This window comes from Leucopleurus acutus (assembly GCF_964270905.1).
Source record: "Leucopleurus acutus genome assembly, chromosome: 15".
Classification (NCBI taxonomy): Eukaryota; Metazoa; Chordata; class Mammalia; order Artiodactyla; family Delphinidae; genus Leucopleurus; species Leucopleurus acutus.
In genome coordinates, this window is record NC_139157.1 from 77,961,371 (window position 1) to 77,978,232 (window position 16,862).

General features: G+C 39.0%; 1 protein-coding gene across 1 annotated transcript in view; it reads left to right on the forward strand.

The window, feature by feature from the left end:
• Positions 1 to 16,862, forward strand: part of COL12A1 (collagen type XII alpha 1 chain) — a 110,674-nt gene that overhangs the window by 70,547 nt on the left and 23,265 nt on the right. The window contains exons 43-50 of the mRNA XM_082855683.1: positions 2,815 to 2,954; positions 4,844 to 4,967; positions 5,133 to 5,276; positions 7,029 to 7,193; positions 9,415 to 9,453; positions 9,550 to 9,688; positions 12,886 to 13,028; positions 13,315 to 13,424. Coding sequence (XP_082711809.1) covers positions 2,815 to 2,954; positions 4,844 to 4,967; positions 5,133 to 5,276; positions 7,029 to 7,193; positions 9,415 to 9,453; positions 9,550 to 9,688; positions 12,886 to 13,028; positions 13,315 to 13,424 — 1,004 coding nt within the window. The remainder of the gene's footprint in view (positions 1 to 2,814; positions 2,955 to 4,843; positions 4,968 to 5,132; positions 5,277 to 7,028; positions 7,194 to 9,414; positions 9,454 to 9,549; positions 9,689 to 12,885; positions 13,029 to 13,314; positions 13,425 to 16,862) is intronic.

The following is a 16,862-nucleotide window of genomic DNA, read 5'->3' on the forward strand; positions in this document are numbered from 1 at the left end:
AACCATAATTCAAAAAGAGACATGTACCACAATGTTCATTGCAGCTATTTACAATACTATTTACAATAGCCAGGACATGGAAGTAACCTAAATGTCCATCAACAGAGGAATGGATAAAGAAGATGTGGTACGTATATACAATGGAATGTTACTCAGCCATAAAAAGGAAATTGTGCCATTTGCAGAGGCGTGGATGGACCTAGAGACTGTCATACAGAGTGAAGTAAGTCAGAAAGAGAAAAACAAATATATATTAACGCATCTATGTGGAATCTAGAAAAATAGTACAGATGAACCTATTTACAAAGCAGAAGTTGAGACACAGACGTAGAGAACAAACGTGTGGACACCAAGGAGGGGAAAGGGGGTGGGATAAATTGGGAGATTGGGATTCAACATATATACACTACTATGTATACAATAGATAACTAATTGAGAACCTACTGTATAGCACAGGGGGAAAAAAAAAGGAAGGTACAATCTGTTTGTAGGGCATATATTAAGTTCACCTTAAAAATGCATTCCACTATACAGTAGGTGCAGACAAATACTGTTTGATTCCACTTAAATGAAGTACATAGAACAGTCAAATTCGTAGAGTCACAAAGTACTTTGGTAGATGCCGAGGCAGGAGGGCAATGGGAGGTGGGGAGGGGGAATGGGGAGTTAGTGTTCAGTGGGGACAGAGTTTCAGTTGAGGAAGGTAAAAAATTAGGGAGATTGATGGTGAGAGTTTCACAGCAATGTGAAGGTATTTAGTGCCACTGAACTGTATAGTTAAATGTGGTTAAAATAGTATGTTTTATATTATGTGGCTTTTACCACGATAAAAAAACATTTTAAAAAATGGTTCGTAAACCCACATATAATAATTAATCTATAAACCTTTGTGACCTGAAATTAGGCCAAGATTTCTTCAATATCACACCAAAAATGTGAGCAAAGAAATAACTGATAAATTGTACTTCATCAAAATTAAGAACTTCTCTTTGAACAACATTGTTAAGAGAATGAGAAGACAAGTCGCAGATTAGGAGAAAATATTTACAAATCACATAATCTGCTAAATACTTATATCCATATTACATAAATAATTCTCAAATCACAGTAATAAAAATACAAACAACCCAATTTTAATAAGTGAGGAAAAAATTTGAAAAGACATTTTACCAAAGAAGATATGTGAATACTCAGTATCAGTCATTAGAGACATGCAAGCCAAAACCACAATGAGACACCACTACACCTATTAGGATGTCTAAAATTAAAATGACCACGTGTTGGCAAAGACGTAGAGTACCTAGAACCGTCATACGCCGCTGGTGGGAATGTAAAATGTATAACTACACTGGAAACAGCTTGACAGTTTCTTAAAGTTGAACATAAACCTACGGTACCACTCAGTCATTTCATTACAAGGTGCTAAACCAAGAGAAATGAAAGCATATGTTCCCACAAAGACTTCTACATGAATATTCATAGCAGTTTTATTTGTAAGAAAAAAAAACCCAGGTAATTGGAAAAAAACAGGAAATGACCCAAATGTTCATGAAAAAGTGAAATAATAAGCAATAATGGAATAAATGGAATTCTTCTCTGCAAGAGAAAGGAACAAGCTATTGTTAAACGCAGCAGCATAGATGAATCTGCAAATGATGATGCTGGGTGCAAGATGCCTGAGGGAAAAAAAATAGATACTGTCTGATTCCATTTATATAAAATTCTGGAAAACTCAGATTAATCTATCATGTCAAAAGGAGATGAGTGATTTTCTGGGGATGGGAAGGGGTGTGGAGAGGACTGACAGGGAGAGACTATTATAAAAGGACACCAGTGAACTTTTGGGGGGCATGGATATGTTTGTTACCTTTTTGGTGGTAATGACTGACTTCTCTGGTGTATTCGTATTCCACAACATATAAGATTGTGAATTTTGAAAAAAAAAAAGACATGTTCAGGTTTTTTTCTTCATAGGCTTTATTTTTTAGAGCAGTTTCAGGTTCACAGCAAATTTGAGCTGAAAGTACACAGAAGTCCCAACATGCCCTGCCCCCTCACATGCACAGCCTCCCTCCACTCTCAACATCCCCCCTGCCAACCCGGAGTGGGACGTTTGATACATCCTGTGAACCTATATTGCCACATCTTTATCACCAAAGTCCATATTTACATTAGGGTTTATTCTTGGTGTTATACATTCTACACAGCAAGTTTTTATCACTAAAATGTTAAATTTTTATTTTCAGAATTTTTAGCTTTCAAGTCTGAAGATTCTAATTAAAGGTGTTTCTTTATTTTATTCCATCCCTTCCCTCCCTCCATATGATTCTAGTGGCCTAATTTAAAATGAAAAGACACCTTATCTACACCAAGTCTTTGATAATTATATACAAAAATCTCCAAACCCACTGAGGGCTCTTCTTAAGTTCTGAGCATGGTTGTTTTTTCACTTGATTTCCTCCTTAGTTATTGTTTGAAGCTCCTTGAAGAATCCCATGAGGAGGGAGCATATGTTTGCAGAATGACCAGATGGAGTAATTCCAGAGCAGAAATTGAGGTCCAGTTAGACTAGCGCTTTTCAGACTTCACTGGGCACGTGAATCACCTGGCACCTTGCTACTGTTGATTTGGTTGCAGGATATCTGGGGTGGGCCCTAGGACTCTGCATTTCTATCAGGCTCCCAGGCGATGCCGTTGCTGCTGAACCATGCTTGGAGGAGTAGCAGGGTGTTAGATTACGTGTCTCAGTTGTGTAACTTCACTTAAATGAAAGAATTCATGAGATTTGGGGCTTCCTCTGTGTTTTTCCCCCAGTGTGCAAAGGGGCCAAGGCAGATATTGTATTCTTGACTGATGCCTCCTGGAGTATCGGGGATGATAATTTTAACAAAGTTGTAAAATTCATCTTCAATACTGTGGGAGCCTTTGATGAAATCAGTCCTGCTGGAATTCAGGTGGGTGTCGTTTCAAAGGTTATTCATCTGTAATGTCTTGCTATTTCCTTTAAACTTTTAAGTAGAAAGACTTTTCAGTATAAACTCCATTTTGACTTTGTTATTTTCTCTTTTCTTTACACATAGACTTTTGGGAAGGACTTGGGTGCAAATGATAAATAAATAGAAAAATAAATATTCCTCTAGGTATTCTCTTGGCGAGATGATATTCCTGTTGCAGAATTTAGGGGAGTCTAACTCTAACTTCCTGCTTAAATCTTTTGACAATGATACGTTTTCCTGAAAGGTCATTTTATGTTCTGGAAGTTAAATGCATTTTGATTGTTGTACCCGTTAAGTCAGGATTCAGTGATGGATAGTGACTGGAGAGGCTGTGTGGAACCCTACTGCCCCCTCTATCATGACATTGCAGATATGACCTGAACCAGAAGAAGAAAGGCCATTGTTAACTCCAAGGGAAATTAATTTGTTTTCCTACAATGATAACTACCAATTATCTTGCTTTGGAATCACTCCAAATTTATTGCTTTTACTAGAGTGGGAACTTAGAAAAATTAATCCTTCCATGACACACCTCAAAGAATAATTCCTTGCTTAGCTCTGACCCACCAGTAAAGCTGAGAATCTCCTCCACTCCCAACATACCCCTGGACTCAGGGCCGGTGGCTCTGTTACTTACTACCTGGATTCTGCAACCTCGAAAACCCACTTCAATTCCACCCTTTCTGGAGAGGCTTCCTTGATAGTTTTAGGCATTTCAGACTCCTGAAGGATTTTGTTTATGTTGCTGTTACGGCACGTGTCTCTTTATATTGTCAATATTTGTGTGATTCTCTTCTGTCTAAATCATTGACTCCTTAAGGCAAGAGACTGTATTGTGTTATTATTTTTCTGAATCCTCTTTCCCTTCCCATTTCTCTTGGTGAAGTTTCTTCTTTATTTAGGCAGGTACATCTTAGAGATGTTATGAAAATAAGAGATTTTTGACATAAATCACAAATAATTTCATAAACAAATCATGTCTTCTTTTATGCAATAATGCTTTGTGGAATATTTTAAATTTCAAATCCCCAAATAATTCTGTAGATGTTATTCCAACCCAAGAAGAGTAAAATGTCAGGCTAGTTACAGTCTTAAAGTGTGAGTGAGTAAGCCTTTTTTGAAATCCTTTTAGAAATTAAGATTTCTAATAAAAAATCAGGAAAAAAGCTACCATATTTTATTAACTTCTATGTGCCAGCTACTTTGTATACATGATTCTCATTCCTTAAACTGGCCATAGAAGTAAGTATAATTATCTCCATTTTACTGATAAAAAACAAAGGCCCAGAGATGTTGGGAACCTACCCAATGTCACAAAGCTATTAACTGGCAGCGCTAGGATTTGAGCCCATTGAATCCTGACTATAAAGCTTTTATTCTTTCCACTAAATCACACTGTCACTGAATTGGTGACGAGTGCTGATTATTATCACTCATGTGCCATTTTTATATTACAATGAAGAATAGATGTGGTCAGTGAGAAGGGTCAGTTGTCTGAGAAGCAATTGCTTAGCCAGTATTTGAGCTCAAGATGGTATGTTCTCATTTCTGATCTTGGAATCTCATTGCTCTCCAGCTTTACCTATCCCTTCTTACATCCTAGAGAATAAATACAGTGCATGTACATTATTCATATCAATTACTGACACTTTCATTGAAGATCAGAAATCAGAGAATTTAGTGAGACAACAGTAGTCAGTGTTAAAATATTAGCTATAAAGAGCATACCATATTCTGTCAGTTCTAATAGACTACTTTTTCCCATTATGCAGCTAGAAGAATCACTTGACAATTGAAACATTAAAAGAGGCGACTTACCCTCACCACCAAACCGCCTTTCCTTTCAGGTCTCATTTGTGCAGTACAGCGACGAGGTCAAGTCTGAGTTTAAGCTGAACACGTACAACGACAAGGCCCTGGCCCTCGGGGCCCTCCAGAATATCCGGTACAGAGGAGGAAACACAAGAACAGGTACAGTTCATCAGCGTGTACATAGACCTTTACTCTCCAAAGCCTTTGGAGTGATAGGCGGAGTGTAACTCTAACATTCAATTGCTTCTCAGTTGGGCGTGGCTAAGGGCACTTGGAGAGCTTCCACTGAGATGACACTAAAATGTTCCATGCCACATTCTATAGGCAAAGCTCTCACGTTTATCAAGGAGAAGGTCTTGACCTGGGAGAGTGGTATGAGGAAGAATGTCCCCAAGGTGCTGGTCGTGGTCACAGACGGTCGGTCACAGGACGAGGTCAAGAAGGCAGCTTTGGTCATCCAACAGTCAGGTAAGCACAAGCATACATTTAAAAAAAATTTTATTAGAGTCTAGTTGATTCACAATGTTGCGTTAGTTTCAGGTGTACAGCAAAGCGATTCAGTTATACATATACATATATCCACTCTTTTTCAGATTCTTTTCCCATATAGGCCATTACTGAGTATTGAGTAGAGTTCCCTGTGCTATACAGCAGGTTCTTATTAGTTATCTATTTTATATATAGTAGTGTGTATGTGTCAGTCCCAATCTCCCAGTTTGTCCCCCACCTCCTTACCCCCTGCTAACCGTAAGTTTGTTTTCCACATCGCACGAGCATAAGTCTGATGCCTAGTGATGGCACTCATTATTTTCACAGTTTCAAACGTCCAGGAATGATTGCAAAAGACCAAAATTACTGATTTTACTTTAGTTTCTGTTTTACTCTGTATTCCGTACCCTTCTAATGTTAGTTTACATTTCATCATGGAATGGTTTGATAATTGCTCAGAAGTGACATGGTGTATTCTTTGTATAAGACGTGCCTCAGGGTCAGTCCCCCATAGTGGCTGGAAGCCTACACAACAGCAGTAACGGGATGATCCTCGAGCAGGCTTCCTGCCATAGCATAAATGAGTCTTGATGCTGGTTCAGTCCTATGCAAGGAGAGACATAGGTTTAGCACGTCCTGGCAGATGCAGATCCCAAACAGATTGCTGGAAGGTTCACTGCAGAGGAGCAGAGAGACCTCAGGGAGATATTGCTGGTGTAGATCTTGTCAATCAAGCATGCTGAAAGCCTCCTTGTTACACTGCCCTTTGGATTAGTTATTCAGGATGATTAGAGATGAAACTAAGTCTTTACAGTTGCATGAACACCCCCAATCCTTCAGGCAGCGTCCAAGTTGGACATATTTTAGAGAGAATTCTATGCTATGCATGATTTATTGTGGTGTAAATTGTAAAGTCCTTCGTTACATGGAATTTGTCATCTGCACATACATGGGTCTTTGGCTAAAAGTGAGTCATGACTAGTGCTAAGTCATACTGTGTCTTCTTACAACAGAGATTGTTCTATGCACTGATCTTTTTATAAGTTGTTGCTGTTACGTTATGCACTTTGAGCAGATTCCTGTATATTTTAGGCTCCTTTGTGATTTAACTTTGGGGTTATGAATGCTTGCTTCTCAAGTTACCTTATTTATATCTAATTATGTAACTAATTCTACTGTTGAATTAAGCTTTTGGAGTGAAAACTTTGTTTATTTGTATTAGCCTAAATAAGTGAAAGTTTATTGCCAGTGGGACTTGTAGATTCCATTTTGAAAGTGGTCAAAGTGCTGACTTTGAGCCTGAGTTTATTGAGTAAATCAGTTTCAGGAATTCAGAGTTTAAAATGAGCCCATTGTTGGTTTCTGAGGCACATGAGCTTGAAATGTTAATGTTGCCTAAGACAGCTGCAGGATTAATGGGTATATTAGGACTGTGGATGTGTGAAAGGAAATGAGTACCACATTAAGTCATTCTGCTATTAAAATGTTCATCTTTTAATTGTTAAGACTTTATTTTAGGAAATCCAATTAATTGAATTTTATAAGCCAGAAAATAGGAAGACCTGGTAAAAGTAAATGTTCATTAAAGAGAGTTTATGTCAATTAAAAGAACTTGTTGCATTAGCTGAGAAAATATGGCATCATTTCTGATAAGATTTTGTTTTGAATTGTTTAAACCATAAAGGATGGAAAAAAGGATGTGTAATTCTCTCTATAAACACTGCTCTGCAGGGTTCAGTGTCTTTGTAGTTGGCGTGGCTGACGTCGACTACAACGAACTTGCCAACATAGCCAGCAAACCTAGCGAGCGGCACGTGTTCATTGTGGATGACTTTGAATCTTTTGAGAAGATAGAGGACAACCTCATCACATTCGTCTGTGAAACTGCCACTTCAAGTAAGTCATGACCCACATGGACCCATAGTCTCAGTTGTTTTGAAAAAGTAACTGCTGAGCAGACCAGGGGTCCCCAACCCCTGGGCCGCGGACTGGTACTGGTCCACAGCCTGTTAGGAACCGGACCGCACAGCAGGAGGTGAGCGGCGGGTGAGTGAGCGAAACTTCGTCTGTATTTACAGCCGCTCCCCATTGCTTGCATCACCACCTGAACCGCCACCGCCCGCCGTCCGTGGAAAAATTGTCTTTCACGAAACCGACCCCCGGTACCAAAAAGGTTGGGGACCGCTGGGGTAGACCATTCCCTGTCCTATATGAGATCAAGTCCGTGCATAAATAGATCCTGGGAAACCACTTGAGAACCTGATGAATCACTGTTCCTATTGAGATCATGCTAACTGTGTGCTTGTCAGAGGTCCATTTTTAGCCTTGAAGATGTAATGTTCCTTGTATGGAAATAAAGTGTTTGAATATATCCTTTTCCCACCATCCCAATGCCTGTGACATTTGAGAAAATTAATCTTCAACTTAGAAATGCATTTATAGAAGCATTCCGTGGGATGAAGGATTTTCCCTGTTAGTAATCAATTGGTATTTGTTCCGTCAACATCCGTGTTTCAGGAGAGCCACGAGAAAACTGACTTGTGTGAGTGAGTGTGCCCTGTAGAAATTCACTTGGTTCCCACTTGTTTACTTGGGTGTAGACTTTTCATATTATACCGAGACCTCAAGCTCAACTCTTAAAATACAGTGAAGGCCAAAAGATTGATTACTGAAGTTGGTTTGTTCCTCTTCTCCATCCATGAACTCTGAGTCTTGGGGTCTTAGATTATGGAGACAGTTGCGTGGCTGGTCTAGACCCCTGATCCCAGGCAGGGCTGTGCTTTCTAAGTGTTATGTTTTCCCCTATGAAACATTATATTGAGATCTCAGAACTCGGGTTAGAGGCGGCAGTAGTAAACAAACGTCGGTGGTTTACCATAAAACTTATGCTGAAGCTCAGAATGGAATCACACTAGTGCAAGTGAGCAGGGAGCAGCAGCTGCCCCCTCCATTCCACGAGGTCCCGGATGCAGCCCTGTGCTGCCCCAGCTCCAGGGCCCAGGGTGAGACCCGCTGTACACCTGCCACTGTGAGGTTTGGTGGCCAGTGTGAGCCTCCATGGCTTGGCAGAGAAGACTGGGTGGCGACAAACTCCCCTGCCCTTGCACAAATCTGAAGTTTCCTGGGAGAAAAGTTCTTTGTTTTTAGATTTCTATTTTTTGTTTTTCACAACTCACATTGTATTTTATTTTTACAAGAGATAAATCAACTGACACCAAGTATTGTAAATGGATGACCACAACAAAAGCAACAATGATTGCAATTACCAAACACGAAACACACTCACACTATGTCATAATATTGACATTCAGTCCAGGAATCCTCCACTGTAACAGCTCCTTTACTTTGCAGTGAAAATTGATTTGTATATTTTTCACCTCTGAGTCCTTGTGGGATTTTTTTTTTATTCAAACAGAAAGTCACAAAAATTATAATCATCCTCATCAGTAAAAGTTCTTTAATCTATTGAAAAACATCTATAAATTTCCCCCCTCTAATTCAATCTTACCATTCTTTTTTTTTTTTTTTTTAATTTATTTCTAGCTGCGGTGGGTCTTTGTTGCTGTGTGCAGGCTTTCTCTAGTTGTGGCGAGCCGGGGCCACTCCTCGTTGCGGTGTGCGGCTTCTCATTGCGGTGGCTTCTCTTGTTGCGGAGCACGGGCTCTAGGGCGCATGGGCTTTGGTAGTTGTAGCACGCGAGCTCAGTAGCTGTGGCTCGCAGGCTGCAGAGCGCAGGCTCAGCAGCACGGGCCCAGTTGCTCCGCGGCATGTGGGATCCTCCCGGACCAGGGCTCGAACCTCTGTCCCCGCATTGGCAGATGGATTCTTAACCACTGCGCCACCAGGGAAGCCCCAATCTTACCATTCTTAAGAACATTGTAAAATTCCAGCTGGACTGGAGAATATCCAGAAAACATGGTCACACTGGTCAGTAGTATAATTTCACGTACACGTGGAAAGTCTACACAAAATAACTCAGAAAAGGTTAGATTGATATGTTTTATAAATGAATGAACAGGTTTGTTACTTGATGTATGTACGCAGGTGCTTTCTGTGCGTGTATAATGTTTGTATACCTTGTTGGTGAATCGTACTTAAAGAACACTGTGCTTTGCAGGTTGTCCTCTCATTTATTTGGATGGCTACACCTCACCAGGTAAGCGTTCATACTCGGGCTAATTTATTTCAGGATTTCAAGCAATAAGATAATTAAAATGACCTCATTTAATATATTTTTTTTTCTGATGTAAAGGTTTTAAGATGCTTGAAGCATACAACCTGACAGAAAAGAATTTTGCTTTTGTGCAAGGAGTCTCTTTGGAGTCAGGGTCTTTTCCCAGCCACTCGTCTTACAGACTTCAGAAGAACGCCTTTGTGAATCAGCCTACAGCGTGAGTGTGACAGCAGGAGTTCCCTTTCTTACCACGGGCCAGATGCTTTTTTGAGGCTTGGAATCTTTGCTGATGTCTTAGAACCCTGGTATTTTAGAATTGAGTCCTATGGATAACCTGGTTTAGTTTCCTTAAGTACAGTTGGGTTAACTGCGTTCCATTGGGTCACACGGGAGACTAGGACTCAAGCTTGCTACTCTGAGACCCAAGAATCTCATCCTGTGTCTGCCATATAATGGATTACTGATCCTTTTGAATTTAAGTCTAGGATTATAGTTACGCTTCTAAGAGAGGTCGTTTAAACAGGGAGGCAACTTCTTCTTTTGAACGTTTCTCCCTTGGTGCAGAGGGACTGCATGGAATCAACGCAGAATGAGAAGAGGAATTCTCCCCAGTGTTTCCGACTCCACAAGATGAAAGACTGCAGTGGCCTTGCTTGTCCATGATCTGTGATCTGACAGGCAGCAGTTAGTTTTATTAAAATTATTTTATTTCATATATTTTTTGCGGTACGCGGGCCTCACACTGCTGTGGCCTCTCTCGTCGCGGAGCACAGGCTCCGGACGTGCAGGCTCAGCAGCCATGGCTCACGGGCCCAGCCGCTCTGCGGCATGTGGGTCTTCCCGGACTGGGGCACAAACCCGCGTTCCCCGCATCGGCAGGCGGACTCTCAACCACTGCGCCACCAGGGAAGCCCTTGACAGATCTCTTTTTTAAAAGGCTGAGCAAAAGAAGCTAAACACAAAATAGTATATTCCATGGTTCCTACTATATAGAGTTCAAAATCAGGCAAACTAACCTATGGTGTTAGAAGTTAGGATAGTATAGTTACCTTTGTAGGGAATGGGGGAAACTGGACAAGGGTACATAGGAAGCTACTAGGCTACTACCACAGGTTATGTCCTATTTCTTAATCTGAATGCTGGTTAGATGGTTTTTTTTTTTTTTGCGGTACGCGGGCCTCTCACTGTTGTGGCCTCTCCCGTTGCGGAGCACAGGCTCCGGACGCTCAGGCTCAGCGGCCATGGCTCACGGGCCCAGCCGCTCCGGGACATGCGGGATCTTCCTGGACCGGGGTACGAACCCGTGTCCCCTGCATCGGCAGGCGGACTCTCACCCACTGCACCACCAGGGAAGCCCAACAGTTAGTTTTTATTGGCTGGTGCTCTGGCAATCTGTTGGGTAGCTCTAGATGTTGGTTATTTTACTTGATGAAAGTTTGTACCTGGGTCCAATAACCAAAATATGTACTTTTTATTTATTAGAATGAAAACACTTGAATGTCAAAAAATATGTGTTTGGCATCTTATGGAGGGAAAAGAACAAGAAGAAATAAAGTTTTCCGAAACTTAGGACAGGGTCAGCCAGTGATGCCTGAAATTTGAAATGCTCTGAGAAAGCTGACGGAAAATTCAGAGTAAAACCAAAGCTCATTTCTTTTAAGGAAGCACAGATTGTATTGTAGTGTGACCACACTGTGAGTTCCTAACTCTTTTATGGTTAACCACACTGGTTCGCAGTTTTAGGTTTATCAATGAACCTAAGTACCCAGCATGTAACTCTGTCACCTCAAGATGTGATTCCTACATTTTAACTTATGACAGACCACTGTCCTCTTAAGCTTCAGAACTTGTGTCTGAAAGAGGCATAAATGCAATTAAATAATTTTTTTCCTAATCACTCATTAACTAAAAAAGGAGAAAAATGGGCTAGGTGAGAAATGAATTAATATGGAGAAATTATTTTTAATGTGGAATATTATGAAGATGGTCAGTTTATGGACATACAAAAGGCATCGTGTCAGCTTGCCCAGAACATATGCTTTAAGAAGTAGGGCATTACAGAGTATTGAGTAGAGTTCCCTGTGCTATACATATGGGAAAAGAATCTAAAAAAGAGTGGATATGTATATGTATAACTGATTCACTTTGCTGTACAGCAGAAAGTAGCACAACATTGTAAATCAACTATACTCCAATAAAAATTAAAAAAAGAAAAAGTAGGGCAGCGTTATATTCCACAAGTACTAGCAGTGTGGTACTAGGACACGAAACCTCAAGAGACAGTCTATGCCCTCTGTCAAAATCCATGGAGGAGTTGCTTCTCGTCTGTCCAAGAGCTGATTTTTTTTGTTAAACCTCTTTATTGGAGTATAATTGCTTTACAATGGTGTGTTAGTTTCTGCTGTATAACAAAGTGAAGCAGCTATACATATACATATATCCCCATATCACCTCCCTCTTGTGTCTCCCTCCCACCCACCCTATCCCACCCCTCTAGGTGGTCACAAAGCACCGAGCTGATCTCCCTGTGCTATGTGGGTGCTTCCCACTAGCTATCTATTTTACATTTGGTAGTGTATGTATGTCCCTGCCACTCTCTCACTCCCAGCTTACCCTTCCCCCTCCCCGTGTCCTCTAGTCCATTCCAAGAGCGGATTATTAAGCCCCTTTTCCTACCTTCAGGAAGATAGTGCTATTAAATGGTCTCAGACAAAAAACCATTAATTCTGCTTCAGAGATTCCCCCAGAACAATGACTGACTCAACCCTAGAAGGACACATGGAGCCACATTTTATGTCTAACAGCCTTAGAGCCAAGAAACATTTCCTTTTAATTGAATCACAGTGTACGTGGCCATAAAATCTATTATTGGTTTTGTTTCGGGGAACATGTGACCTTCTGGAGATTATTTGATTTACTTGATTTTAAGGGAGGACTAGGGAAGTATAAAAACTATTAGATACAGGGAGGGCGCAATTAAAGCCTTAAGCCATCTTGCTTATGATCTCATACTCCTGATGTTGGAAATTAAATATATTTAGTAAGATTTACTCTCTTTAAATTACATCCCTAGATACAAGTTTTATCACCCTAAAATCATTATATAGTTTTATAATTATCCATGTGCTTAGAAAAAATGATTTATTACCAGTAGGATGAAAGACCACTTGGCAATCTCCCAGACTTTTGTGACTTTATCCGATTATAAATCATCTATTACTGCTTACATAATGGGTCTTTAGTGTTTGCTATTTTGAGGTCATTCTTAAATTTTTCCCCTTCTAATATGTAGCCAGATTATTATAAATCGCTTCTAATACTACTCATGATGAGATTCTAGCCCAAAGATTTAAAATATCCTCTCTTTCTGGTGAGAAATCCTTATTAATTAAATAATTTTGTTTCATCCAACAGAGATCTACATCCCAATGGCCTCCCCACTTCGTATACGATTATATTACTATTCAGACTTCTCCCAGAAACTCCCAATGACCCTTTCGCAATTTGGCAGATCACAGACAGAGACTACAAACCACAAGTTGGGGTGATTGCAGATCGTAAGGATTATAATTTATCTTATTTTAAGGCACATGCATGCATATTTTTGATTATGTTTTTCCTTTTCTCTTTCTTTAAGAACCTTCTGGATATATATATATATATTTACTTGATTATGCTTTTATGTTTAAAGTTTTAAAAATATATCAGTAAATATTTGAATTACATTTTATCTTAACTGAAGTTATTAATTTTTTTAGAGAATTCTCCAACAAGAATTATTTAATACTTTCAATATAGAGTGTCCATGCATTTGACTTAATAACAATTATGTGTTGATTACAGCTTCTAGCAAGACATTATCATTCTTTAACAAGGATACAAGGGGTGAGGTACAAACTATTACATTTGACACAGAGGAAGTGAAGACATTATTCTATGGAAGTTTTCATAAGGTAAAAACGTAAGATTATAGAAAAATAAATATTTATAGAAAAAAGTTATTTGTAGAAAAACGTATATGACTTAAAATTTAAACTAATTTAATTTATTATTTATTAAAATGTCATGTTAAACTGGTGGAAACATAGCCATGTCTTTTAAAAATAATACCTTATTTCAAAGAATTTGATTAATTCAGAGAAGGAAATTTAAAACGATAATTCTACTAACCATGAGATAACTACTATTAACATTTCAATGTATTTTCAATGCTAATGTCTTTTCAGAATATGAGTCGTGTAGTATATACAATATTGTATGCCCATTTTTCTACCTACCATTTTACTTTGAACCTTTATGTCATTTTGTTTCAAAAGTTTAATTTTTGTGGACTGTATTTAATTGATCAAATTATTTATTCTTTTATAGAGAATAGTAAGCTGCTTCTGCCTGCTTGTTTATTGAAAATTTACAAACATGCCAGTCCAAAAGTTATCATTAACTATCAAAATAATTAAGATAACTGTTTACTAAATTAACTTCTGCATGAACATATTTACAACTTCTCTAAAAAAATCTTATTAAAAGTTCTAAGATAAATTCTTAGGGGATTATCTATTCTTGATGATCTTAATTTTTTAAATCTCAACATCGAGGATAAATAGAAACTTGCTGTCAGGAAAATTAACTTACAGATAAGAGTGCTGAAGTTGGCAGCGTTAGAAATGAAAAGCACCGTCTAGGTTAGGAGTGGATATTTTTTTTTTTTTTTTTTTTTTTTTTTTTTTTTTTTGCGGAACGCGGGTTTCTCACTGTTGTGGCCTCTCCCGTTGCGGAGCACAGGCTCCAGACGCGCAGGCTCAGCGGCCATGGCTCCCGGGCCCAGCCGCTCCGCGGCATGTGTCATCTTCCCAGACCGGGGCACGAACCCGTGTCCCCTGCATCGGCAGGCGGACTCTCAACCACTGCGCCACCAGGGAAGCCCGGTAGTGGACTTTTTAATGGAATTTCTTCATCCACTGGATCAAGTTAACAGGAGGAAGACTACTTGTCGTGCAAGTGGTCTAAAATTTCCCCAGTGTAGCTCTCAGAAAGTTAGTCCCCATACACAGAAGACAAATATTTCTAGTTCAATGTGATTCTCAAGTGAAAATGGAAGAACGACCCTGTACTTGGGTAGATTTAGCTGAATTTCTTGCTGATTCCCTTCCTGAGAATCTTGGCTTCTTTCCAGAATGTTCTTCTTATTCATGAATCAGATTCTTGGTGAGGATGACAAGGGACTCTCTTCATGGGGCTTGGAGAGGCCTCAGCAGGCACATTAGTGAGAAGCAAAAAGCAATGATGGAAAAACAGAGATCTCTGAGAATAAAGGCCTATTTGCTTAACAGTTTACAGACTTTCCTGGTAAGGTCCAGCAAAATAAATGCCTCATTGGGAAAGCAGATTCTAGACAGATATTACTGGCTTCAACTTCTCCTTGTCCGATAATAGATGTTGAATCTGGCAGAGTTCTTAGGAACTTTTTTTTGGCTCATTGATACACCTATTAAACTTACGCTTGAATAACTCGCCCAAAAAGACTATTTTATTTTTCTTCCATACCCACTGAAGATATTAGAAATTCAGCCCTCTATTAACCAACGGATAACCATTTAGGAGCTATTATTAATAATATAACTATTATTAATTTCCAACTTTCATTGAATGCTTCATTTTACTGAGCAAAATAAGGCAGTATTTTGAAGAGGTCAAGAGTGACAGTCATTAATTATTGCAAATCAAGATAATTATTTTTTGACATTCCCTTCTTAATTTGGCTTTATAGAGAGAGGTATCTGTATTCTTAGGTTTTACATAATGCCTCTTCTTTCCTGTTCTCACAAGTGTTCTTTTCTCCTCAAATTCTCTACCTTCTTTTTGCATAATGTCTTTCTTTGCTTTCACTTCCTCCTCTACTTTTTCATTATACTGTTTTCCCTCCTGCATTACCCCACACCGTTTTTCTGACCTACTCTCATTTATCCTAGCTATTCAAGTACCAAGTGCGATCACTATTGGCTACTTACATTCCACTGATCCAAGGATTCGAACACTCTTCTCTCATTTTCCATGTAATTCGGGAACTGAAGTTCTTCAGTCCTTGAGATAAGAACAAGTAGTTCTCTGATAGCAGCAAATTAGTGAGAATAACATACAGGGGGCTCTTGGGAGAGATGGGGCTAGCTTAAGTAAGGAATGGCAGACAACTACTGCTTCTGGAGAATTCTCTTGAAGCGTTTTCTATGTCTCCATCCTGTTGTAACAGATGACATAGATTCAAGAGAGAGATTTCTAATGAGACAAAGAAGTGGAATAGATGACAAATAAGGTTTTAGGGAATGGGAGACCTTGGGAAGGGTGATGAGTTTACAAGGGTGTTCCTATTTCTTTCTACTGGTCTGTGACCAACAATGCTTCCCAGTTGGGAAAGAGTCCCTAAATACTTGGGACAATTGTAACAGATGACATAGATTCAAGAGAGAAATTTGTAATGCGACAAAGAGGCGGAATAGATGAAAAATAAGGCTTTAGGGAATGGCAGACCTTGGGAAGGGTGATGAGTTGACAAGAGTGTTCCTATTTCTTTCTACTGGTCTGTGACCAACAATCCTTCCCAGCTGGGAGAGTCCCTAAATACTTGGGACAATGGTCTCCAGATAAAAGCCGCTCTGAAATGTAATTATGCATGTGTTTAAAATGCAATGAAACACACGGAAGAGATTGTAGCAAAGTATATTTTTAGCGTGTGTTTCTTTCTGGTTAGCATTGAATGACAAGGGTATTTGGAATAACTTTGTTTCAAAAATTGAAAGTTTTGATTTTGAAATAGTTTTTCTGGATACTATGATTTTTCAAATAGTTTGTGAATGTTTGCTTCTCAGATTGTTCGTATAAGAGCCAACAAATAAGTTTTAGTTCTTATTAGATAATAAATATCTTGGGAATGTTTGTATGGTGTTCTTCTTGAATTTAGTATTAGATGATTGCCCTAGGGGTATTTAAAATTATTTTTAGTAAGCCATAGATCACTTTTATATAAAAGCAATATATAATTCATACTTACCACTTATAGATGCACTAAATTAGTGTTTTGGTGGTGATTCTATGTGGAAAAAAATATTTACTGCTTAAAAAAATCTCTAGAGATTGTCTTATGCTTATTTACTCCAAGCATTTAAGGGAATTTCTGTTCCTTAACTTGGAGCCAAACTGTTCAAAGTAATCATCATGGGCTTACTTGAGTATTTGGGCTGTGATAAGTGGAAACTATGAGTATAACTATAAAGTCAAAGATTACCCACAGCCATTCTTTACATGACTGAAATACAGATGTTTTCTTAATTATCTGTACTAATGGATTTTTTGAGATTCTGAGTGTCTTCAATATCAGATAAAAAAATAAATCAGCA